The sequence below is a fragment of the Camarhynchus parvulus genome, chromosome 1 (genome assembly GCF_901933205.1).
Source record: "Camarhynchus parvulus chromosome 1, STF_HiC, whole genome shotgun sequence".
In the NCBI taxonomy this organism is placed as follows: Eukaryota; Metazoa; Chordata; class Aves; order Passeriformes; family Thraupidae; genus Camarhynchus; species Camarhynchus parvulus.
In genome coordinates, this window is record NC_044571.1 from 103,889,650 (window position 1) to 103,915,192 (window position 25,543).

The window sequence follows — 25,543 nt, forward strand, 5'->3', positions numbered from 1 at the left end:
TTCTCTTCAGTTACATAAAGTTAACATTAACTAAATCCATAAAATAAAACAGGATTACAAACTGGGAATAGAGAAGTACAGAGGAGATAAAAGGACAGAAATACATTAATATTTCAGAAAGTTTTGGATTCATGGCTATGACACTTTGCCATATCTTCTGAACACACAGGGTGATGGTCTCTGGATGAGATACAGCAATAATATCAACAGTCATTTGAAAAACATTGCTAATTAGCTTGAGGCTGATTTTATGAAGCCTGTCAGATTTTTTAGGTAGCTGTATGATATATCCAGCAGAACTGATAATTGGCAAGAAGTAATTAACCACATTTCTCTCTTTGGTGCCTGCCAAAAACATTTTAACTTCCAAGTAGCAACAGTTCCAATGAATATAAACAAATGCAAACTTGTCATGGCAGGTTGAGCTGCTTATGTAGTGAATCTGATGGAAATGGATGTTTTCATAATGCACCCAGGTTTGATTGACAGAAATTTCCACAGAAAACCACAGCACATCCTTTGCATTGCTTTTAATGAAGCTGCAGTTTTCATTCTTAGCTACATCTTGTTGCCTGAGCAACAATGCTTTGGATTTGGCTTTCTTTGTTTCTCGATTCTAGTCAAATTAAACAGGGAAAGAAAAGAACACCAAACCAGCAGCATGGAACTCGGCAAAAAGTGCTGTGCTCTTCTAGCCCCATCTCCCAGCGATTCACTGCCTACCCAAATTGTGCCCCAGCAGAAACAAAAAGAAACCAAAGGGTTCTTGCTGCACAAGTTTAGAGGCACAGAGCTTCAGCAGCAGCATCAGTAAGTTATGGCATATGTTGGCTCTAGCAATGAAATTGCTTCACAGGGAAAATAGAAAAAAAAAAAAAAGAGAGAGAAAAAGAGAAAGGCAGGAAGGTAAAGAGGGGAAAGTGGCCAGCAAGAAAGCAGCAGCAGGGTCTGTGAGGCTTGGGAAGCTGCCTCTCATGCAGCAGTTGGCTGTGATGAGGATGATGAGGCCTTTTTGCCATATTTTTCCAGTAGCACAACACACCAGTTCCCACCAGCCCAGCACCCCTGAGCAGCAGCCACATCTGGGTCTGCAGTGCGTGCTGAGGTTACCCAGCCAGGGGGACTGAAGTGAGTGGCATAAAGAAGTTTCTCACAGGGTTTCCAAGCAGTTCTCCAGTGGCACGAACCTTTCCTCTGCTCAGACAGAAGTCAAACTGACAAGCTAAAGACAACCCCAGTCTGAGTTGTGGTTTTGCTTTATAAATCTTATTTTTCAGGGCTTGTATACCAGAACCATGTTGTCATGCCTCGGTTGTTCACTGTGAAGACAGGAACTGGAATCTAAGCAAAATAACTGTTTCTTTCTTTTTTCTTCATTTTTTCCTTTTTTTTTTCTTTTTTTTTTTTTTTTTTTCTGGAGGGGAGAGTTCATATGCAGATTTTCTGAAAGTGTCTGTTCAACATAACATGCTGTTTGGAAATTATGCACTTATACCCCAATGAAGATCTTTCAGAGAAAGCTCTCTGTTGAGAAATATGTTAAGCTTAATGTTACTTTTCCCATCAGGACACATTGATTGCACAGACAGAAAATCAGACATACTCAAATGCACGGCTTGTGCATTCCTATGAATTTCTACTAAGCCTTAAAAACAAGTAACAAACATAAAGTGTATTTCCTGCAGTGCTCATTGCTGGATAGAATTCATGCCAATTACAGGGTTATGGTAACAACTCTAGGAAAGCATGAATAATATCAAAACTTGGAAACCCTTTTATTTGGTTAAATATTAACTCACATCCTTCACACTTTAGATAAAGGAAATAATAGTTTGACATCTAGTTGCTGTTACATTAAGTATCCAGCCCATTTTAGTATTATGTAAATATTAACATGGTATTACATCAAAGTCATGTAGTCAAATTGGGAAAACACCTCAGAGAGTGCATAATTTTAAAATATATACACATAAAATGTGTAATATATGTATATGACATCTAAAATCCAATAATAAACATCTAAAGACATTTCAAAAATAGAATGAAGAGCAGGAACTTTAGCAGAAATGGTCAGACAAGCAATCCTAACAGCTTAAGAGTTCAACTGTAAATTCCTTTTATTAAATCCATTTTTCCCTGCTCAGCAATTGTTTTATTGCTGATTCCTATTTCAAGCCTCTCTTCAGTGATGCCCTCTTGAAATCTCTCTGTTTCTGAGCACGCACATTCCCCACACATGAATCACCTCGCACCAGGACAAACCTAATCCTTATTCTTCCGCATGGAAGCACAGTGCCCAGCCAGAGCATTCGGGGACCAACACTGCTCTCGGTGTGGAACACATCCTTCATCCTCTCCCATACATTTCCTTCCTCCAGGCAACTCCCTGACATGCCAAAATATGGCTTTGTAGTGTAATACAAGAGGACAACAATTTACTTGCATACAATTCCTTTTGTGAATAGTAATAGCATTGTCTTAGGTCAAGTAACAGCCAGGCTTACTTTCCAACTAAAAGGATCAGTGGAGTTGATCCTGAGTGGATTCTGACCCCTAGGAGGCAGGGATAGTGGTTCTGAATCTCATTTTCCCCTTGGTCCCCTGAAGCTCCATGCGGTGTCAGCCATTATCCTTCCTGCTATTCAAGGTAAAAAAAAGCAAAACATGAGTTTTCCATCCATTTACAGCAGTAGTCAGGGAGTCTGGGAGAGGTAAAAACCCTCACTTTTGCAGAAAACTCCAATATCACAAGGCATTCAAAATCCTCCAGGGTCCCTTTCTGGCCCATACCACCACTGTCCCCTGGATGTGGGTGGAAGAGGAGCTCACTGCACCCTTCTGATGTCTCTTAGTTTCTTTCTTACATGTCTCCAAATTCTTTATAGAAATACTAAACCATTACCATTTTCTCTCCTAGTCAGCAGTGTAGAAAATCATGTGTAATGATTGTCACTACTACAAATACTTCATGTTACAAATACAGATTTTTTTGTTAGCATTTCCATTTCTCGTTAGCATGCAAACTATGCCAAGAGCAGCTCCTGCAGAGACCTGCACAACAGTCATTGGAATGAGTCTTGTGACATCAAGATGGACTCCTTGCTTACCACACCTTTGCTCTGCCCAGGTGCTTCCCAACAGCATCTCCTCCTCTTCTGTATCCTGATGGAAAAGCTGAAGGTATTACCTACCTACCTACCTACCTACCTACCTACCTACCTACCTACCTACCTACCTACCTACCTTTCTGCTGACAGATCATTCTGCTGGCACAGTAGGAACTGTATACATACACATCAAATTAACCCCAGTAAAAGCCTACCCAAGCTCATTTAATCCATCCCCATTAGCTTGTTGTACTGAAGCCAAAGCAGAGGCCCTAGAATGAGAAATAGCTGTCAGACACTAACACTGGGCACTGAAATAAAACACTGAGAGACAATAAAGGATTCCTCTTTCTTTAAGAAAAAAAAAATCAACTCCCAGAAATTTGACAATGTAGGAAAGTAACCACCCCACCTCCCCAGCCTCCTGCAGCACATGGTCCAGGGCGAGAGACCAAGAGCTTGGAACTGGCAATTCACACTTCTCACAAAAGGCCAAGATTTTGATCTGGGGCAGAGGCAGAGAACAGAAGTCCCCCCTCAGCTCTGGTTCACCCCTGGGACTAGGACCACCCAGGATGGCAGCCAGCCATGGTGTCCATGGTTTGGGACTTGTGTGCTTGAAGCTAATCCAGGGCACAACTGCTCCAGATCAATGCTTTGCATGTGCAGGGATTATGACAGGCCATGCTCATTGTTAAAGACAGCTAATCTTCTAAAATTTTGCTCTAAGGTTTGAAACTAGCCTAGCTACTTCTAAACACACCACTTCATAGAGAAATGACTGATTTAAATTATAAAAACATGTATAAAAATTATGGAATTATGGATCTTAAAGTGTGAAACTTTTTTGTCTGCCACAGGACAGGACTTGATGTGTTAGTGCTACCTTTCCCAGTTTCAGCAACTCACTCCTTTGAGGAGTCCTGCAAGGCTTCCATGCACCTCATCTCCATGTTAGTGCATGACATAAGATTTATTAGAATGTCCACCTTCTTTTCTGTTAACCTCAGAAGTAGAACTATTGGAGTTTATGGAAAAGTTTGACTACTGATAAGAGGAGGAAGGTCAGAAAAACATTTATGAAGGGAACACAGTTTCTCTGTAAGGACAGCAAATTCTTATTGCATTAATAATGACTCAGTCATGAGGAGAGAGAGAAGACATTGTCAAGTTAGATACTCAGAAAAGGTAAAATGTAGAAGTGACCCAGTGTTAATGAAAACAGCAGTAATCCCATTATTATGTTTTTGCCAGCCCAAACTTTCATGGCTTCTGTTGTGATAATTATAATTAATGCCATTTACTTTGTAAGAGGCAAATTATTCATAAAGAACGTGGTACATACAGCTCATTGTAAATATTTTTGCATATTCAGTGTCAGCTCGCGTCTAGCTGCCTCCTGAGTGTTAATGCAGCCTGCACTGTATTGCAAAAGCAAGCCATCCAAAATAAATTACTTGAGATTTTTAATGTATCCCATTTTCCTCTAAACAATGAAAGTCATGTGAGGAATAGAAATGAACTGGAATGCATGACACTAAAGTTGCAGCTATGCTATGTTAACAGTGCTGTTAAAACCCAGTGAGCTGAGTCTCCAGTTTGCAGATATTAACAAGCAGTCTTTGAACGTGGCCTTGAGTTACAGAGAAAAATTGTGTTGCTTCCTTTTAAGTAATTATTTCCTCCTTTACCTTCCACGTGCTCCTGAAGTTGAGATTGCAGTTCTTTCCCTTTGTTTGTGTTTGACCTACCTGGATTTTGTCAGTACCACATGAGAGCTGCAGCCTGCAGAGGGAACTGCAGTGCCAGTCACCCACCTGCATGGCTGCTGGAGCCAAAGGTGGTTTGCCCACGTGGATGCTCCACAAGATGCCTTAGGGAGAGACTCAGGATTACTTCAGAGTCACATGAAATAAGTGCATACATATTTTTGCAAGCTCATAGTTGATGACAACATCAGCATTATCAACTAGCATCTCCTTTAAGTCTTAAAAGGAAAGTGGCAACTGCTGCCAGCGTGCTCTGTCCTGGCACTGACTGGAGCAGGGTGCCCTGGGAATGCTGTCATTCCTGTGAACACTCAGCAGGGCTCATATGTATGGCAGGCAATGGGGTGCACATGCCATGCAATGCAAGCTGTGCATCCTATGCAGAATACAGGGTTTCTGCACATGGGAGGGGAGTAGAGGTACCTGGAAACACCAGTGCCAAAAGCTGAGGAGCCTGTAGCTTTGAGCACCACAGCTGAGGATCACCATTTTTTGAATGCAGAGAGAATTTGGCTACATGCATCTTTTTTACAGGATCACAGAGCACTGGAAAGCTCCTCTGGAGTTTGTCTGGGCCAATCCCTGTGGAGAGCAGGGCAGTTGAGTGCCTTGGGCACTTTTAGCCCCACAGCTGAAAGTCCTTTGTTGTCTACCTTTTTCTTGTACTTTGATCCTTCTTTCCACTTTCACACTGCCTCCTTCCCCTGTTGTCAGCACAAATATCAGTGCAGCTGCCTGCTGAGCTGAACGATGAATGTACCCAGGTTCAAACTACACTTCACCATATGTAAGCAATTTTAAGCCATATCATGTCTCTGATGTGGCTCACGGCAACTGCTCCAGTGCTTATGCTGGCAGGATAGGAGGGAACCCAAGGCCAGGAAAGAAGAGTCAAGACAGGCTGGGCAAAATCTTTCTGCAGCTGCCAAATGCTGCAGTTCAAAATGCACAATTTGAGGTGTCTTAATTTTATGCAAGCGCTTACAACGATGCCACTTCAGACAGGGATAGAGCTGTAGCAATGTGAAACTGCCTTGCACTGGCATAGCTTCTGTTGCAGCCATACTGCCTGCAGGGCATTGTTTGAATCCAAACCCCCCCTTGACCATGGGACAATTCACCTGGTGAACTGCCTCCCTCATCTCATACTCTACAGAGCGTGCAAGATGCCACCTGGGCAGTCTGAGCCCACAGAACCAACCTCAGTAACAACACACTCTTTCCAAAGTTCCACATGACTGCAAGGCCTGGCCACCACGGAGAAGATCCCAGGAAGCCTGGGAATGGCTGAGCACAGCACTGCTCCTCAGAGACCTGTAATTATAATGGCTTTGGGAGAAACAGAGCTGTTTCAGAAGTGGTCTGAACTAAACAGAGAGAAGGAGCAGCTCGATCTCACAGCTCCTGTTTGGCAGAACAATGTTGCATGCAAGGATGGAGGGGAAGTACTCCAAGTTAATCTCCTTGCAGCAAAGATACAGCTGCTATTGGTGACAGTCAGGCTTTGTGACTCTCCAGGTCCAGGCCAGCATGCAAAACATCACATGAGATTCCTGTGGGTGTGAACGGGAGCACAGCTACCAAACAAACACATGCTTAAACTCTCCTGTAACAAGCAAGCCCTGGCAAGAAGGAAAGTACGTGAAATGCACTATTTATCCTCATTTAATGCTGTTGGCACGAGAGTCAGGGAGTTTTCCACCTGCTGACCAAGCTGTTCTATGTATTACAAAAGAGAAATAGTTGAAAAAATAACCTATACCAGGCAAAACCTTCCCCTGATATTTCCAGCCACTCCTAAACAGCCACAATAATCTATAGAGGCACAATCCCCAGGCTTAACCATTATATCTTTCAACCTGAGGAAGGTGGCAGAGAACAGACTGAGAATGAGAATAAATCTTCAGAGTTTCTGTGTGGCAGCAGACAAGCTTTCAAACTCATGTCCTGCTTACACATAACAACACAGCAACACAAAGTTAACAGCAACATAAAGCCCATACTTGATGACCTCGGGCAGGATGGACTTCTGCACTATCTACTCAACACAAAGCACCTTACAAAAAACTCAGTGTCTGGTAAGAAGATGGGGATTAGCCAAGCAACTCCTCAGAGAGATGACAAGAAAATTTTACAGTTACTAATTTCTTGGGGAAAAAAAAAAAGCAAATTTCTTTGCAAAATTGACACATATTTACCTTCAATGACAGCAATAATATATATATATTCTAATTTTTTAAACTTACAATATATACCTATTAATTTGTCTAGGAATTTAAGAACAACGTTTATTTCACTTATTCATTTAAGAACATATTTTAGTGCAGCAAGTTTTGCAATTTTTTCTGCAGAAAAAAGTTCTACAAAATTCACTTTTTAAGCAAAACTTAAATAAGCTTGCACAGTTACTCCTACCTTTCTCCTACTTTCTTAAACACCAGCAATTAAGCACTTAGATGATGGTGACCACTGAGAGCAGGAAAAGAAACTTTCTCATCTTATATAGAGCACAACATCATAAAAGGTAAATGCTGTCTACAAATTATTACCTTACAGTTGCTGCTCCTTGACAAGGAAACTTTCATAGTGATCCCAGTGGAATTTTACCCTGATTAATTACTTGCCAGATTCACTCAGAGACAAGTTTAGGCAGCGTGGAGTCAAAGGAGAGAATGAGGAATGAAATATTTTGGCACAAAAACAAGTGCTTCTTAAAGGCAAAGTATCTTTTCTGTAATTACAACGTTGAATTTAGATTTGGAACAATTTTTTTTAATTGGCTACTTGAGCCTATGATATTTAGAAACCCTAGGCACTTCCATTTTTCTCAAGAAGTTATTCCTGTTTCTTTGACAATTTTACCTGACTGTTCATGTGCAGTGACAAAACTCATTAAGTGGAACTTTTGCTTGACAGCATTTCAGTTTATTCTAGAATTAGCTGTACTCCTCTCAAAAACAGAAGCAAAAATAATTTAATAACTTTTCAACATTATAACCACCAGTTTCACAATGGACGATGCGGTTGCCTTCAGACCACAGCGTAACACATGCCCCTAGATTAATGTTTAAATTAATAACTACGTATTTACAATAGTTAGAAACCAGCACCAGTTTTCTCAAGAGCACAGACAGAAGTAGTTAAAGGCAGGTTTGAGTCTGCATATGCTCACTGCTACTGCCTAAATTCTGTGTGTCCTTCAGTGTGCTCTGATTTATGTGGACTGGGACAGGTAATGAGCTACCAAAAATGCCCAGGTACCAGCGGGATACCAGGCTCCAAAGATTGACTCAGTAAATTCCAGTCCATTAGTTCAGATTACAGTGGTCTCATCCTTACATGGCTAATTAACATTTTCATTATGAAATCAGTACCCAAAGTCTCCCCAGTGCAGGAGGCAATAGGGACCCCGTAACCAGCCTGGTTTAAAGAGCAAACTCTTCTTCCCTCTGGACTCCTGCATGGTAAATTGGGGAGCAGGAGGAATAAGGAAGTGTACAGACAGGAATTACCACACCACCTGCATTAACAAATTATGCTGAAGCATGTGTTAACTGTAACATTCAAGTATGTTTTATTAAGTGTTATAAAATATATACAATCTCAAAACACAGCGCATTTTGCACACAGTTTGTCAGCCCTCATGGGTATCACTACAGCATTCAATAGATGACACACTTCCTTATGAAATCAGCAGACCAGAAAGCTAGGAAAACCCAAAACTACTCTATTTCAGATTACAATCTCTTTAACACCCCGCTGGTTAAGGCTCTATTTCTGCTACCTGAGTTGATTTTGTTAAATTCACAATTTTTTGCATCTCCAGGAATGGGTTGGAGGAAGCAGAGAGGAGGGATGGTGCACGCTTTTCAAAACATAAAAGTAGGAAGAAAAACGTCAGGAGTGGCTTTGTAAACTTTGCATTAAAAATATGAAAAAGAAAAAAATTTGGTACTTACAAAAGTGAATACAGCCTACTTAAAAATCTTGAATCTAAAGTGAGATCAAGTAAAAAAAAAACAGCACTTCATTTCATAATGTACTTCAGTTTCACCATACTGGAAAGTCATGCAAAAACTGATGCCTGTTTCTTCATGTCTATACCACTGTTATGTCACCAATCTTGTGTGCGATGTCATACTACAAAAAGAAAGAATATCATTAATCTATAGCAGCAAGAGGCTAGGTACTGTAACATACAGTAATTAAATGCACTATTCAGATCATCACCCAATTCATGGTCATTCAGATTCAGGTTTGTACCAGTGTCTGATAGCAAAAAGGTGAAGTGGTGCAGCAAATGAAAACTGCATTTATCAGTGGACTACAAATAACTGTACGTTTAACTTGGAAATTTTCAGTATCTCATGGATTCCCCAGTGCATATCTACTGCATTGCACTTTTAAAGTACCTGTCAAAATCCACTAAATGCCTCTTGACTAAGTTTCATACCAGTAACTTGCATTGTCAAAGAACCACACAGTTCTGTTGTTTACTGCCATGAACACTCAGTTTTCTCAAAGTGCCTCATCCCTACCTGCACATGTGCTCATTTCACCATTTCTTTAGAAATCAGTTCTAGTTCCTTGACTGCTGTAACTGACTTTTTTGTACAAAGATAATAAATAATTCTTTGTTGCAGTTACAGTTCTCTATCAGCTCTATATTCTTTGAGTTCATATTCTAAGACTGTGGTATTGTAAGAAAAATGATAACTCATCATTTTTGCCACATCTCCATGCTACAAAATGCACTTTCTATGTGCTGCCTTTACCTAAATGCTGCTGACAGCCACCAATATTAATTTTGCAAACATGATAATACACCAGAAAACAACTCTTCCTAACTAATAATCCACAAATGCATATGGATGTATTGTGTTTACTGGAAACATCTCATTTTCTGACCGAATTTCAGCTTATTACAGACCTTTGTATAATTACACCCATCCTCACAGATTTTTAGGACATGCCTCAATGACACAATGATTTCTCCATAAGAGCAGTAATTAAAACAACCGACTCAGGTTATTTCTGCAACAGCTCACTTTCTTCCTTGCACACTGTCACACTACAATTAGAATTACACGTCAAATGGAATCTTCCAGTTGCATGTGACAGTAAAAGGAACTGAATGCCTTCCCAAAACATTGCTTGGAAGAGTAACTCAAAGCAGCACCAAGTTCTGCTTGGCTGGAAATCACAACCTTTGGCTTCTTTCTATTTCAAGCTGTCACCTGGCATAAGAACCTGCTGTTCTCTGAACTTCATTCTGGCTGTTGTTCACATAATTATTGTTGTAGGGAATATTAAGAGACTCATTAATTGGGACTCAACAGTGAGGCCAGAAACGTCCTTTCTGTATCCCTGTCTTTGCACCATGGACTGCATAATGCTTCTATTTCCTACCTCTTTCATTTATAGTTCTCAAGTTAATAATTAGCAAACATATGCGTTCTAAATAAAGTTTAGCTGCTCCACACATAGTTCATCCTATCACATTCTACTGGAAGAGCCTGAAGAAACAGTGCTCTTACACTCCAAAACATGTATATAAATCCAGCTTTTCTCAGGGATGGGGCAGGTGTGCAAGCAGGGGTTCAAGTAATGATGTCTCTCCATCAAACTCCTCTTTGCTCCATTTCATGAACAAGTCAAGAGAAAATTAGCATACCCTGCTTATGGACAAAATTCTGCTACGTGGCACACAGAGACAAGCTGGGACAGGGGAATAGTTCTTGATACCCCTGTTGTTTGGAAAAGCCAATGTTTTCTAAATCTGATGCTTAAAATGAGCTAGAAAGGCAAACACAATCTGTTCTCCCTTGCTGCACTGCCCTGATACTTTCAGTCTTGATTTTCTTTTCCTTTCCTTCTCATACAAGCAAATCTCTAGCAATAAAAAAAAATTATTAAAATAAAGAAAAATGCAGTCTGGCAAGTGAACCTTAGCATGCAGCTAGAGGCTGTTTGTGCAGCTGTGATAAAGAATAAATAAATAATAATAATAAAAAAAATTGAAAACATTGACCCCCCCAGTGTTGTAGCTTATAAACAAGATGTGCTAAGTCCTTTGGATCATGCAAGGAAAACTATCAGTTAATAAGAAACTACTGTCTGCCCAGGTACTTGCAATCATAACACCATTAAGTTTAAGCTGGAAAACCAGGGGCCAGTTTGAAATCCACTGTATAAATGTAGTTTAAAGTGCCTAATGCCTAAAGCAGAGACAAGGAAAACTGGCTGGGAACAGAAAATATGATAGAAAATGACAGTAAAAAGCACGACCCTCCACAAAAGCGTGATCAAAAGCAACATACCACACTCAGAAAAAAAAGAAAAACCTGACTAAAACTCTGTCCTACTCCAATAGTGAAATCCATACCACAGACAGGAATAAAAAGGCAGCATGTGATAGAAAGAGGAAGGTCAGGCTGTAGGCAAAGTGTATGAAACACCAAACACCAGGGCAGTGATGCTAAGGGGCTTTCCACCTCTCTGGCTGTATCTCAGCCTGTCATACACAGGGTTAGGCACCTCCAATGTCAGTAATGGTGAAGGAAGTACCCAAAACAACAAACACATCTGTATTTCCATTATCTCACTCTGAGAATACCTTCCAAGACACCTGCAGTGAGCAGCAGGGAAAAGAGTATCAAATGGAGTGATGAGGACACTTTCCCTCGCATTGGCAGTGTCTTTGGGGGATCTTTCACCCTCAGGAAGCCCCATAATGGGATCTGCTCAACTATTATTTTTTCTACAACCTGAAATACTCAAGGAGCAGCAGAAGTACTGGAAGGGTGACTGCTGTCAGGACAGAATTAAAAAACAGGAAGCAGCAGGGGACAGAGACAACCGCAGATGGTCTCATCAAGATAACGATCTTTAAATATATCTATTTCAAAATTTCCTAAGATTATGAAAGAAATGGAAAGAAAGACTAGATGGACATCTGGTGAAGACTGAAAAGGATAGCAAAAAGACTTGCCAAGGATAGCTTTAAAAACAAATGACAGTGTGATGGGAAACCCTAGTTCCAGAAGTCACAAGGAGATAACAGAACGCTCCATTCTAACAGCTATTAGAGAGGATGAACTAAGAGGATATGTCAATGCCAATAGGAAATAAAAAAATAAATTAAAAAACCACCTCTCAGCTAAGTCATGACAGAGCCAAGACATCAACCCTGATTCTCCAGCTTGTTAATCAGAGTCCTCTGCCTTTGGATTCTTTTATTGTTTTTATTGCTAGTGAGTGAGCTTCTGTCAGCCACATCAGGCATTAAGGATGTCCTCAGCCTCCTTGCATGTTCAGCAATTTCCCCCCCATGTACAAACCATAAAGCCAGCAGCAAATGCACCAGCTCATATGGCTGGCACAGACACGAGATGTTGACAGAATTAAACTCACATGAAGAATGTAACAACCCAATTGTCACTGTCAGTTGAAATCCCAGCTTTGCTCAGGTAACACCAGGGGCAGGGAAATTATGTTAATTTCTAATAGGCAACAAAAGGGACTGTTGAGCATAAAGGCTGTAACCCTCCTTCCAGCCCTTTCATCTAGGAATAAAGGATTTTAGTGGGTTGGTTGAGATTCCTGCCTGCCCACCCAGTTCAGAGGTGCAAAGATCATACTTAAAATAATAAACCTAAACTACTTCAAGTAGCAACACAACCCTGATTTTAAAAACATAAAATTGCTGTCTAGAACTTTGATGCCTTTCAAGTATGCAAATCTAGCAAGATCACAGCTGTAGGTTATCTGCACAAGAATCACTATTTTCATTGTGCTGCTACTAAATGAAAACCAACAGACACACTGATGATCGATCTGAGGATTTTTTTTTTCCTAAATGAGCTGCAAATGAAGAACCATCACTGGTGACCTTAACTTCAGTCTGAAAAATATTGACATTTTAATGAGTAGCTCTAAGGTCTGCTTCATACTATTGGACAATAGTTGCACTATTTTTTGGTGAATAAAAGGGATGTAGAAGTATGTACTTCAATCCTAGCAACAGTGTGTGTACAGATGATATAAATACAGTGTTTCTCATCAAAACTGCTAAAACCTATCAAAAACTACATTCATAACTCAACTGTACATTTCTAGAGCTTTTTGTTAGAACTTCTTACAAAAAATGTTTAACTGATGCAGATTTCTCAATTATTTTCCTGAGTAAACAATAAGAAAATAACCATCTGGCACCTTAGAAGGTTCCTCAGCTTTCTGTTGGACAATACTCTTGGAAAGTCACTACAGAGCACCAGTCGGTCACATTTAGGCACAGAGAGATGGGGACAGAAGCTGCCAAAACATCAGCTGTGAGGGACCCTCATGATTCCCAAATACAACATTTATTACTCTGTTTACATACAAAGCACTTATATTTAGCCATATTTTTTTTTCCAAATGGGCTGGAGACAGTATGGGAATCCACAGCATTTTTTGTTTTTTGAAGTTCTGTGTTTCAAACACAGTGAGTTTTCCCATTTTAAACAGGAATAAAAGATCATGAAATTTAAATAGGTTACCTAAAGAGGTCATCCAAACCACAACAAGTCCGAAGCAGAAGATATTGCAATGCCTAAGCAACTTCATTTTGAATTACAGAGTACAAGGATGAAACCAGGGCAAGACCAAACAGTTCATTTCCAGCTGTGTCCTTTTAGTAAGTCTGAATTTTCCTCATGTACCAACAAGAAAGAGGGAAGAATATGTGAAAATAAAGTAATTGCAAGCTTTATTTTGTATTTTACAGATGAGAGGAATGGTTTCTGCTCTTGACACTTATAGGATTGGAAGTGACATGGAAGGGCATTTTATTTATCTGGAGAAGAAGTGCAGTGCTAGCAGCCACAACATAAGCTTTTTGACATGTTTCACAAACCACCAGCTGTGCCCCAGAATTGGCATCTCCTTTAGCAGGCAAAACAATTCAGTAGTGTTATGTATTCCCACCATTGCCTTTATTCCTAGTCTAAGGTATCAGCTTCCCTCCCACCTGAGCTATTGTATCTATTGAAACAGAAATCCTAAATTAATTTTATCTTGATCTCCTACAGCTAAGTAAGGCATAGCATAAGTGTTTTGACTCCAGCAAATAGTTTCTTCGAAACACCACCCACTCAGCTGCCTGAGGAGTCATCTGTGAGTGGCTGGGACTGCCATCAGAGCCCTTAAACATTGGGAACAAATGCTCTGCTGCACAATTTAACTTCCTTGAAATCTGACTAATCCCAACTACTGTCTCACAGGTAAAATATGTATTACCTACTGACACAAAATAGGGAGATTCAGATCCCTGGATGGGATAATAGTTTCAATTACAAATCACGGACCAGGACAAGTCACAAGTTACAGAGAGGTGTTGTTTCACTTGTACAGCAGTAACTGGCCACAAGAAACAAAAGCTCAAGTTGCTTTCCTACTCACACAGAACCTGACATAATTGGAAGCTGTTTAATAATGGCACTAAATTACTTTTATAGCTTTTTACCATCTGATTCAGTACTCCTTCATAGCAAACTCTAACCCAAGTGACCACCACACCCCTGGAGATTAGTTTGTGCCCAGAGCACCAAAAAGCTGAGCTGTCACCATTTGCCCTGTTTGGAGTGTTCAGGAGAATCTTTCTTCTGCTTCTTTACACAGCACTATTAGTAATAATATAACCAGAGTCATCACCTGCAGAAATTATGGATGCTAGGCAGAGGACAAGGCTCTGCAATTTAAGCAGTGAAGGTATGCTGGCTACATAAGCAACTCTGAATGCAAAAATGTTTTGTCTTAAGACCCCCTAAGCCCGATGGTGCTACAAACCAGAGTAGGGAAAGGTTTCAAGAAGTTATAAAGTTCATGCATGCTTCCAGAATTCCCATTCCACAGAAACTGATCAGATTCACTGCTTTGCTCTCCCCAGTTTGCAATTAGGAAAAATTCTCTGGGAAGGAGAGTACAATACCCTTCAGGTACAGCACTCAGCTTCTGCCCTGCCCGCAGCTCCCCAGAGCCACAGCATCCAGCCCTGGAAGTGGGACAACTGTCAAGGCATCACGCAGCTCCCTGCGCTTCCCAGCGGACACACTGCCTCCAGAGGTTTTCCCCCTAAGAAAAATTAGATTAACATCTGAAAGCACATCATTTTATCTTTGGTAATGTCTCTTCTAATATTGCCACTTTTTAAAACTGTTACATAATCAAGTTGTGTAATCAACAAGCTCAACTTCCTTACAAAGCTGCTCCCCTCCCTCCCTCTATCCATCCATCAGCCCCGGCATCATGCAGGGTTCCTGAATGAATTGCACTGCTTTGTTTCCCAAATAACGTGGTACAATTGTCCTTTATCTGTTTCTCTAGACTGCATTGACCAAAAGAAACTACTAAAAATGAGGACCCAAATAGGAGCTGCTGCCATTAAATACTACTGATTTTGCATATCCAAAACAACCTGACCAGTGCTTCGACAGCTAAAAGCTGAAGTGTTCAAAACACCAACTTACAAGGGTAACACTGACTTTGTTTTCCAACGATCTCAAAATCAAAAGATACTTAAAGGCTCCCTATTTCCAGAAACTTAACTTTGAATGGAAATCAGAAGCAGGGACAACACAATCCTCCAGGCCAGTTTTCTGCCAGAGTGGTTATTTTATAAAATTAAAGGTTCATACTCTTCTCCTGGTAGCTGTGCCTGCACCATTCTGTAAAAAGCCTAAAGCAAATTAGGAAGAGCAACAGAATCATCATAACTCAAGTACACACATTATTTTAATATTAAGATGCAAGTTTTCATGTCTTGAGAAATCACCTATGGTCATACACAAGCTAAAAGTAGTTTTAGAACAAGCTGACATTTGGAAGGGTAGGCAACATTCATAGCTTTGTTTCATCCTATTCTTACTTCTGCTACTTAATCAGCTCTTTTCTTTACAAACTATTCCACTTTATGAATTTTACAGATAGGAAACAAGGCTAAGTTGCTGTCATTACCTGCTTTTTAAAAGAGCCTAGCAATAATTGCCTATCAGTATTATCACAGAGCTTTGAAACAACTCAACATCAGGGAAAGAAAGTAGAGGCAGTAAGCTCAGAAGACACAGCCAAGATGTTCAGAGAAACAAACCAACAGCCAGACCTTTCATGACACTTTATCCAAGGCATTGTCTAACACACAATATAAAGGACCACAGAGGTTCTGTAGAGCTACCAGGTGCTGAGTGCCCTCTGTTCTGTCAGGACACTCAGGAAAGTTCTAACTGTTTTGCTGGAATTCCACAGACCAGCTGGAGGTAGTACTCAGCTTCTGGTTCACGGTCACCTATTCTCCACATAAAACACTTGAGGAGCAGCTGAGGCATGCAAGAGCCATCTGTGACAAAACTGCCACCTTAAGTTCAACACTTCCATTCTTTCCCAAGTCTTGACATGAATGTTAAAGAGAGTGCAAGAAAGGTTTCTTAGAACTCTGTTTATAGACACAAATCTGAACTTCCATTTCTATTCAGTTTCTTTTGGTATTTAAGCACGACTCTTAATTTGAAATTTAAAAAAATCCTAGAGGCTACCAGTACTCCATTTAACTTCACATGCTTGTACACACATATATTGGGTTTTTCATATATACAAAGAAGTCACTGGAACATCTGGCCAGGCCCAGAACGCATTAATATATCAAGACAGGCATGCATTATAACATAATAGCATGCATATATTATGAGCAAATGAAAGTTAATTATGCCTCCAATTATATTAACTTAATGCATGCCATTAATGCAGATAGAGCCCATGCCAGACTTTGGATCTCCACCCGAGATGACATTGGAGAAATCACATTAATCTCAGGTAAAACGACAAGGACAATAATGAGTTGGCTTGCAAGGCCAAGCAGTGCGGAGTATCCCGAGTCAGCTTCATCAAAATTGAAAGAGATGCAAATTAACACATTAACAATAAAACCCCTTAGCATTTTGTCAACATACTTTGAGTGCTGTCAACCTGCTTGTTTGAACTTTAAACAACAAAGATTAATCAGTTTCAGGAATTTTTGGTTCTACCTAAAAATAAAGAGGGATTAAATCTAATCTATGTTTCAGAATAACTATACCTACAACTAAAAACCCCACCTAGAAGTGCATATTTTAAAATATGTAAAGTTTTATTTGCCTTGGAAGGGGGGGGGGGGAAAGCAATAAATAAAATTATTCATGCCAGCATGGTATACACAGCCATATTTATTAGTTCACTTCCAATTACATAAAGAAAAAGCTGAAGACATATACAAGTGTTGCTTTAAAATAAAGACAGACTACTGTTTTCTCCAACAGTTTTATTTCAAAAAGTACACAAGTCTGTCATGGAATTATAGCATTTTAAATTTTTGGATTTTGTTTTTTTACAAATTCACTCACAATACCTGTATTTTAAAATACCATTCCCCCAAAAGTGTGAATATAAAAACCTCATACTGAAATTCATATCAATGTTGAAAGTCCATGCTTTGTGCATGAGAAATGTAATGTAACATTGTAACATTTTGGATCCCAGGAAGTTGTTATTGCTCTGATTTCAGCTGAGCTATGCCTCAGTGCTAGGGGATTATTTAACAAAGGGCCCCAAAAAGCACCTATCAAGTGTATAAAACAAAGTTTAAGTGACACAAATAGCATAATATCTTTAGACTGAACAAAGACCTAGAGTGATCCAGAATATATACACTGCTCAGAACAAAACTAAAAGCTTGTCATGGAAACCAGTAATATACAATATTCAGCATTACATAAAAACTTGCAATTCAGAAGTCTTACTTGCACTATTAAACAGGAAGCATACATCTAATATGAATGAGACTACCAAGAGCTGAGAAAGACGTATGCATTGTACATTTCTTTCAAAAGTCATGTTTTACCCCTCCAACAAGGCATTTCTGTGCACCACACAGTTTTGGAAGAAGTATTTGTTCTTAGAGAAGGAAGTTTCACACAAGTATCTTTAAATACCCACTGCAGAAAGTTGATGAAAACTCTTGTAATGTATGGACAAGTGTTACGTAACCTCTACAGTATTACAAGTCTAACACTTTATTCACACCATGCTAAAATTGAGGGGTTTCTTTCTACATATAGTAGTCCTCAACAGGCAAGTTTACAGTCATGACATTAACTAGAGGTTTCTTGAGCTCACTTGGAGTATTTACACAACAGTACCACCCTCCCTCCCCTTTACCCCCACTTTTTTTTAACAAAATGAGACTTTAAAAATGCCACCTCCTAACTGGTATATCAGCTGCCATTATTTCCTAGAACTGTTCTGTCAGCAGAGCTCTCTGTCACATCAGACACCTCATATGTTTAACCAGTTCATCTCCCACACAGCTAGAAATTATTGTTAAAATACAGTAGCTGCTTTTGAGAATCATAATCCAGTGTAAGTGAACAATCTAGTGACCAAAGAAATAATTTATAGTAGCAGTATTATGTTTTCATAGTAGTGTTGCATCCACCCAAAAAGGCATGATGATAGCAACTTGAGGCAGAGTTTACCCCAAGTCAGAGGTTCTATATTTCAGATAAGGGCTGTGTCAGATTCCATTTCTTTCATTTTTCCATGCAATTACATAAATAGACAGACACTGTCAAGGCTGCTAAGCCTAACAGCCAGGCTCTGAGGGCACATCAGGCTGTCCTTCTGCCCATTTATTATTTTGCACAAGCTGACAGAGCATCAAGCATGTGTAAACTCTGCTCCGTGCGCTTTACTGAGACAGGTTTCGGAGTTTGAGTGTCCTAGGGCTTACCTGACTGTAAGTTACAGGGTCTCAGGCCAAACCAAAAACAAACCAAAACAAAAAATTAATTTTAAAAAACCCTCAAAAAACACATAGGTCCACAGACGGCTTAGAACCAAATTTAGTAGGTTTGCTGCCTGGTTCCTTAGGTTTATAGCTCTCTCTCAGTCTGTGATTCACTTTAGTCTTGCACTCAACTTGTATTTGCAGTAACTATACCCTTTTTATTAAGAAAGGCCTTAGTTTCAAGGTAAACAATCAGCGTATGATTAAGATCTTGGAAGTCTCTTCTATCCCAATAATTGGATGCAAAAACATGTCTCCTCATCTATAGTTCTTCAGAAGCTATGTTTGGCACATTTACTAAGCCTATTATTTACCACATAAATGGAAGTCAATCATCTCTCTCACTGGTACAACAATTGAAGAGCTTACAGGAACACAAACACTTGAATCATAATTAGCAATTGAAGGAGTTAAGTGACATTTTGAAATACAGAACAATACAGAGAGAGACACTGAAGTTCACATCCAAAAATAGGCATGAAGAGGTATAAATAGTACATAAGAATCAAGAAATCAGATCACAGTGTCATGTTTTAAGAACTGTACCATCATCTAAGCACCTGTTCATACAGTATGTTTAGGCACCAGAATTTAATAAAAACTGAAGTTACAATCAGGCAAATTTTATTGACAAGGCACACATGAAAGATAAAAAAATCTGATCTCTAACAGTATCAGTTTACAATCTAAAAAAGTCCCAAATGTGTAAAACTAACTCTATATTACTTAATAGCCATTCAAGTTTCTAAATTCAGTATGAAGGGTATGTTAAAATCATGAAATTGTTTGAGTTGTAAGGAGCTTAAAGATGACCTTGTACCAGCCACTGCCATGGGCAGGGAAATTTCTTTACATTAATAGTGCCAGCCAAAAATTGTGCACCTATTTACAGATAGGACAAACATTTAGTAGTAAGCCAAAGAATTCATCACAGATGTACAGGCAGTTACAGATAAGCAGATACTAAACCTAGAAGGCTGGGTTAATGTTGTTTTCTCTCATTGTTGCTACACACAAATAACCCTAACATCTTTCAACAGGCTATTCAGATATTTCCTTCATCAACATCAGTGCACATACTGTAATGAATTTACAGTTTTCCAAAATACCTTGCAGTTCAACATCTCTAGCTAGAGTCAGCTAAAAGAACTCTCCCCCACTGCTCCCCAGCACAAGACAAAGAAGGTAGAAAACAGGAAGAAAGGAAGAATTCACAGATTCAAACTGTACAGAGTTTTAAATGGAGCTTTTGCAGGTATATAACAACAGTCATAAGAAGCTACCAGAAGTCCTTAAATACATGTAAAAGACAAGGAATTGCTGTGTTTCTCCTGTATTGCTTTAAGTTTGCAAAATTGGGAAGAAGCGTTTTCTATCTTGCAACATGAGATTTGTATGAACAATTCTGGGTAATTGTTTTCTCTCAGTTACATGAAACGCTTGCTCTCCACAGTCTGAACATTGGTTCAGAATATTTAGGGTTGTTAAAGAGGCAAGAAAAAATGAGCTTTGAACTCCTTGCAAATTCATACAGCCAGACATTAGCATCTTGAACAAGGCCTGACTACTGCTTAGGGGCATATGAGAAAAGTTGTTTCCACAGTGGTAAGAGCAAGAGGACAGACATCAAATACCAGTTACTTAAAACAGGTTTCATCAAATCCCCATAGAGCTTCTAGGAAATTGCTTTGGGAAAAAAACTAAGAGCACTGCCTTAGTATCTAACCAGGCATTGGAAAATGCAAGGTACAACTAACTTAAAGACCTGTGTAAAGATACATTAACTCATCCTTATTGTGACAGTAGCAGCTGGTCTGTAGGTTTTAGAGCTTAGATACTTCTACCAACAATCTGATAGGACCTCTTGCATCAGATAACATAAGTATTAAGTTATCTGACAGGATCAGAACCAGTTATTGTAAAAAAAATGGTGTTTCAAAGAATTTGCAAGGTTTTCTGTCACACTTCCACTCATTGCCCTTTTAAATTCAGAACAGATTAATTAAATTAATTGAATCAATCAAATGACTGTCTGCCCCTGACAAATAAGAGCTCCAGTACTCCAAACAAGCATCACCAGGTTAAAGAACCACATAAATACTCAATTTGAACAGAATTCAAAGTCATCCTTGGTATTTCAGCCCCCTGCAACTATACCAGACAGTGGCCAAGTTAAAATATTTCTGTTATTCCACAACTAATAATAAAGTCTCAGGAACTCTGAGAAACTTCATGGTCTACACATTAAATGCTTTTGCTACTTCTCACCTGTGTCTCACTGTTACACATTCAGAACTGTACATTAGCTGACAGTGTCAGAACCTCCTCAGCAACCTACCAGAGGTCCAAATACCTTCAGTGTCCGATATTTATTTATGAACTTCAACGTTTTTAGCAAATAGTTCAACTACCATATGCGGATAAATTTAAAATTAAACATGAGAATTGGTGGCTTTTCAAACTCACTTGTATACTTTCTTCAAGGAAAATTTCATGCCAGTGTTTAAATGAGGAATGGAACACAGTATTTTTCTCTAATACTTACAATGAACACTTTTAAAAAAACAGCTTTTAAATTAATAATATTTTATACTATCGACCCATCTTTGCTTTGTGCTGGAATCATCACAGGAACAGCTCCCATTCTACTTAAATTAGGTGCAGCTACCTTTGAAGGTGCAAAGGCTGGGGTTTGAGTAGGAGCACGTTCAAAGTCTTCACTTGGGACTTGGCTATATGGAGTTTTGGTATATCCTTCCATGTTGGAGGGAGACATTGAGCCCAGGGAAGAACGATTGCTGCCAATGTAGCTGCGAGCTGTAGAGCTGCGACTCTTTGGAGGTGGAACATCTTCTCTGAAATTAACAAAACACACCAAAAATTCAGTTGCAGAACAAGAGTTCAGTCACCATTACTTCAAAACAAATATTCAGGTTTGGTTTTTTTCTATTCCAATATAGTCAAAACTATCTTCATATCTTCCTTTAAAGTAACAAAAGCCCCCAAACCCTCAATATTCTTTGCCTCTAAAATGTTTGCTGAAATTAGACGAACCACAAAAAGTTCTCCAACAAGCCGTTAGTGTTTTAATAAGCTTTCCAGATTAAGACAGAAATCTCAAGTGTTAAGTAACTTATTTGCAGAAATACACATTTAAAAGTTAATCTTCCAATAATGCTGCTCAGAAACCAGAGACACATTGTTACCTGATATCATGATGTACTTCTTTCTCGTACTTCTTCTCTCTGTGCTTCTTACAAAAACAGAAGATGATAGAACACAGTACAGAGAGACCCAGCAGAGTTCCTATAATAGCTCCAGTAATTATACCAGCTGTATTTACGGCTAGAATAGACAAATAACAACACTGTGTGTTAAATGTCAGACTTGTAAGACCTTTCTTTAAACATTAAGCCCAGTATGTTTCACATGAGGCAAGTCAATAATACTGAATCACTGAATCAGAGGGGGAGTGCCCAATCACATGCATTTAAAACAGTAAGACTTGAAGTGGCATACACAAGTTACATAAGAGCATTGGGGTTTTTAACCATTTAGGAGTTTAGAGAAAGAGAGTGTTCAGCTTTAATACAAGAGCACTGTGTGACTATTGCACAGCAAACACTTACGAGGGGTGACATTCAGCTCAACAGAACATTCATCTGTGCCAACTCTGTTTGTGGCCACACAGCTGTATGTACCAGAATACTCTCGAGAGGCGTTTTTCAGAAGAAGTTCCCCTGTATTTTTATCTACAAACAACAGAAGGGAGAGGTTTACCATTTTCCTAAATATAATTCCATATTTAATATCACAGAATTATTAAACCAGCGTACACATGAAATCTTAACTTAAAAATGCTATAGGAAAAAAACAGATTAAAACAGTTCTATCATGCTGTAAAATGCTATTGTTTGTAAAAGTCTTACTCCATTAGAAATGTATTCCACAGTATTTGACTTGCTCTATCTGCTGAACAAGTTAGACAGGGTCTAGATTCTATAGAACACACGCAGTGTCCCCAAAACTACATTCACAAGCCCAAAACTAACACGGTTTTTGTGAGTTACAAGTCACTCTTGCACAACGTCCCACTCATTCTTGTCCAGCACTGATATTGCAAATTTCTCTTTTTGTTACCACGAGACAAATTTGGGATGTGGAGGAAGAAGGGGCATAACAACAGTAGCCTAAAGTCTTGAGTGGTACAGAGGATATCAATGATCAACAGAATCACTGTCAAAACCATGAATAAGAGACATCAAATACGAGACCAGGAGTCAAGTCCAAAATGAAGAACAGTATTAAGTTCCTCCTTTGTAGATTATTTTTAGGGATCTGTGTTTTAAGATATTACATACTCTAATAGAATGCAGAAGGTTACAAACATTGGAGATTTTTTGCTTGTTTTAAATCATATTGAAGCCACATCTGAATTCCCTATGTCCACTTAAGCACAAAAGCAAAACCATCAGCAAGCAGGAGAACTAACAACATCTGGGCACAAGTGAGCATGATACTGCAGCTCTTGATAAGAATCTCAACTTGAAGCTTGAAACATTTCCAAGCATGAATTAAAAAGCAGAATCAACTCCAGCTTGTTTCAAAGTCAGTTTTGTTAGAGGGCAGAAGTGACATTTAATCTTGACTACTCTATAGTAATGCTAACCCAGAGATGCTTACAAGTCGGGATAAGCCAAAAATAATATTGCAATCTTTTTAATTATTTCAGAGTAATAAACGAAATTTGACAGTACTCAGCACAGAAGTGGCAGGAAGATTCTGTGTGCCAGACACTCTCCTCCAGTCGTAAGACAAAAGTGGGGATCCTTCTTGTGACACACATTTCAAGGTAACGTCTTTTCCAATCTCCTGTGATCCTTCAATGGAACATTTAGTCCGTGCTGGCTTTACTAATAAATAAAACATCACTGAATTAATAACAGTCACAATCAAAGTATTTCCTAGTTGTGTTCTAGCAGCCAGTTCATTCTGTGAAAGATAAAGTTTGTGCCACAAACCACTTCTATTCACAGAAAGATTTTTCTACAAAATATGAGTCAGGTGCAGAACTTCTAGAAATGCTTATAATTCTAAATATCATTCCCTTCATTTCCCAGAACAGAATTATGCCCATCCCTCCCAAGGCCTCAGTAATGACCATAATCACCACAGATTCAGTACAACGCTGCCCAACAGAAGCTTTCATTTCAGACATTGAAAATAGGGTGGAATAAGCACATAAAAAACGTCACTGAAAATTTAAGAAAATAAATTATCTTACCAAGTACAGTCAACTGTATTTTCTTGCTTTGAACTCCAGGAGCCTTCTTCACTTTGCACTGATATGTGCCAGTGTCTGATGCTTTTAAATTCAGGATATCCAGTGAACCATCACCAGATCTGGGATCAAGATTAGTAAACTGCATTCGCCCAGTCAAACCAGCATAATAATGATTATAAACCCTGTCTACAGCATACATAATTATCTATAAAAAAAAAAGAAATACGATTCAGAAATCCGCTTAGCGTGCAAACATTTAAAATAATTTCATCTCTTTGAATTTTCAAGTTTCTTTCTATAGTTTTAACCCCAGAAATAAAAGAGTGAGTCAAATATCTCCACCTTCAAAACAGCACCACACACAGCATTATAGTGAATACTCCAACTAAACACCTGACCAAGTACCAATATGGCAGCATTGACTTTTGACTGAAAGAAAACTGTTTAGAATTGCTCCAATTTAACTCTGCAAAACCTGCCTACTAATATGAATCGTCTTACTTATAAGGTTTTCAACAACAGGAAAGCATTAATAACTAAAAGAGTTAAATATATTTAAAATTAAGTCCTCATTAATCTATTTTCAATAAGGAAGATAATGCAGGTACAAAAGCAAAGTTTTCTTTTTGGAACTGAAGTGTCTTTAATTTGGAAGTTCTTCATTAGAAGGCAAGTTTATAGTGAAAAATGTCTTAACATTTCATCCTTAATCCAGTATTTCAAAATTTCCACTAGATTTCATGTGACTGGCGCTTCAAAGCAATTTAAGATCACAAGCATCCCAACCTGAAAAGGTGGAACTTTAAAGAGTCAGTAAAGACCTCATACACTGACCTACTAAAACAACTGAATTAACACTGCACACAGAGAAGTCTCTACTTACTATTTGTTCCCTCTTTTGGTTGTCTGCTGGTATCAATACCCACTCAATATCTAGTGGTCCCTCATCTTCTTCCGAGAGTTCAAAAGTACATGGCAACGTTACTTTCTCTCCTTGTGCTTTTTCAAACATTGACTGGTCAACTGAAGTTATTGTTAGGCTTCTTGTCAGACCTATAAAAATATATTTTTATGTTTTGAAAACAAGTCACATGCAGTTGTTCACTCTAAGTGCTCTATGACATACTTTTCCTGTATAGAATTCATGCCATCAGTCAGACTCGTCACTGCTGAAGAGAGCCTGTGCAGACCCTGTCACCCGACACAGTGCAAAGCCCTGTGCTGCTCATTTGGAATTACATCCAACAGGCAGCTACATCTTTCAAGCCATACTTGTTGTTTTGTTTGGGGTTTTTTTGCACAATTCATGTCCCACACAATCCTAAGCTAAACACTTTCAGCGGCAGGTTTTCAAGTCACTATATAATCACTTTACCATTACTCCCTCACTATAAAATGAAAGTATGGAACAGCAGTGAAGTCTACCAGGATAGACAGAATTCTTGAGAAGTCCTGGGTTGGAAGTAAGTTACTTTGCCTGCAGTTATAAGGGCTCCTCCATCTACAGGGAGATAGAAGGCAAATTAAT

General features: G+C 39.0%; 1 protein-coding gene across 2 annotated transcripts in view; it reads right to left on the reverse strand.

Annotated features, from left to right (window-relative positions):
- Positions 1-8,438: 8,438 nt before the first annotated feature.
- The window catches only part of CXADR (CXADR Ig-like cell adhesion molecule), a 32,674-nt gene continuing 15,569 nt past the window's right edge, over positions 8,439-25,543 (reverse strand). The window contains exons 2-8 of one of the 2 annotated variants that reach the window (XM_030945420.1): positions 24,899-25,068; positions 24,016-24,220; positions 23,489-23,644; positions 22,361-22,483; positions 21,938-22,076; positions 21,400-21,586; positions 8,439-9,016 (exon numbers count right to left, since the gene is read on the reverse strand). In XM_030945420.1, the coding sequence (XP_030801280.1) occupies positions 8,975-9,016; positions 21,400-21,586; positions 21,938-22,076; positions 22,361-22,483; positions 23,489-23,644; positions 24,016-24,220; positions 24,899-25,068 (1,022 nt within the window). In that variant the 3' untranslated portion in view covers positions 8,439-8,974. Of the gene's footprint in view, positions 9,017-17,097; positions 21,587-21,937; positions 22,077-22,360; positions 22,484-23,488; positions 23,645-24,015; positions 24,221-24,898; positions 25,069-25,543 lie in introns of those variants that run through there. The other variant, XM_030945411.1, reaches the window with a different exon arrangement.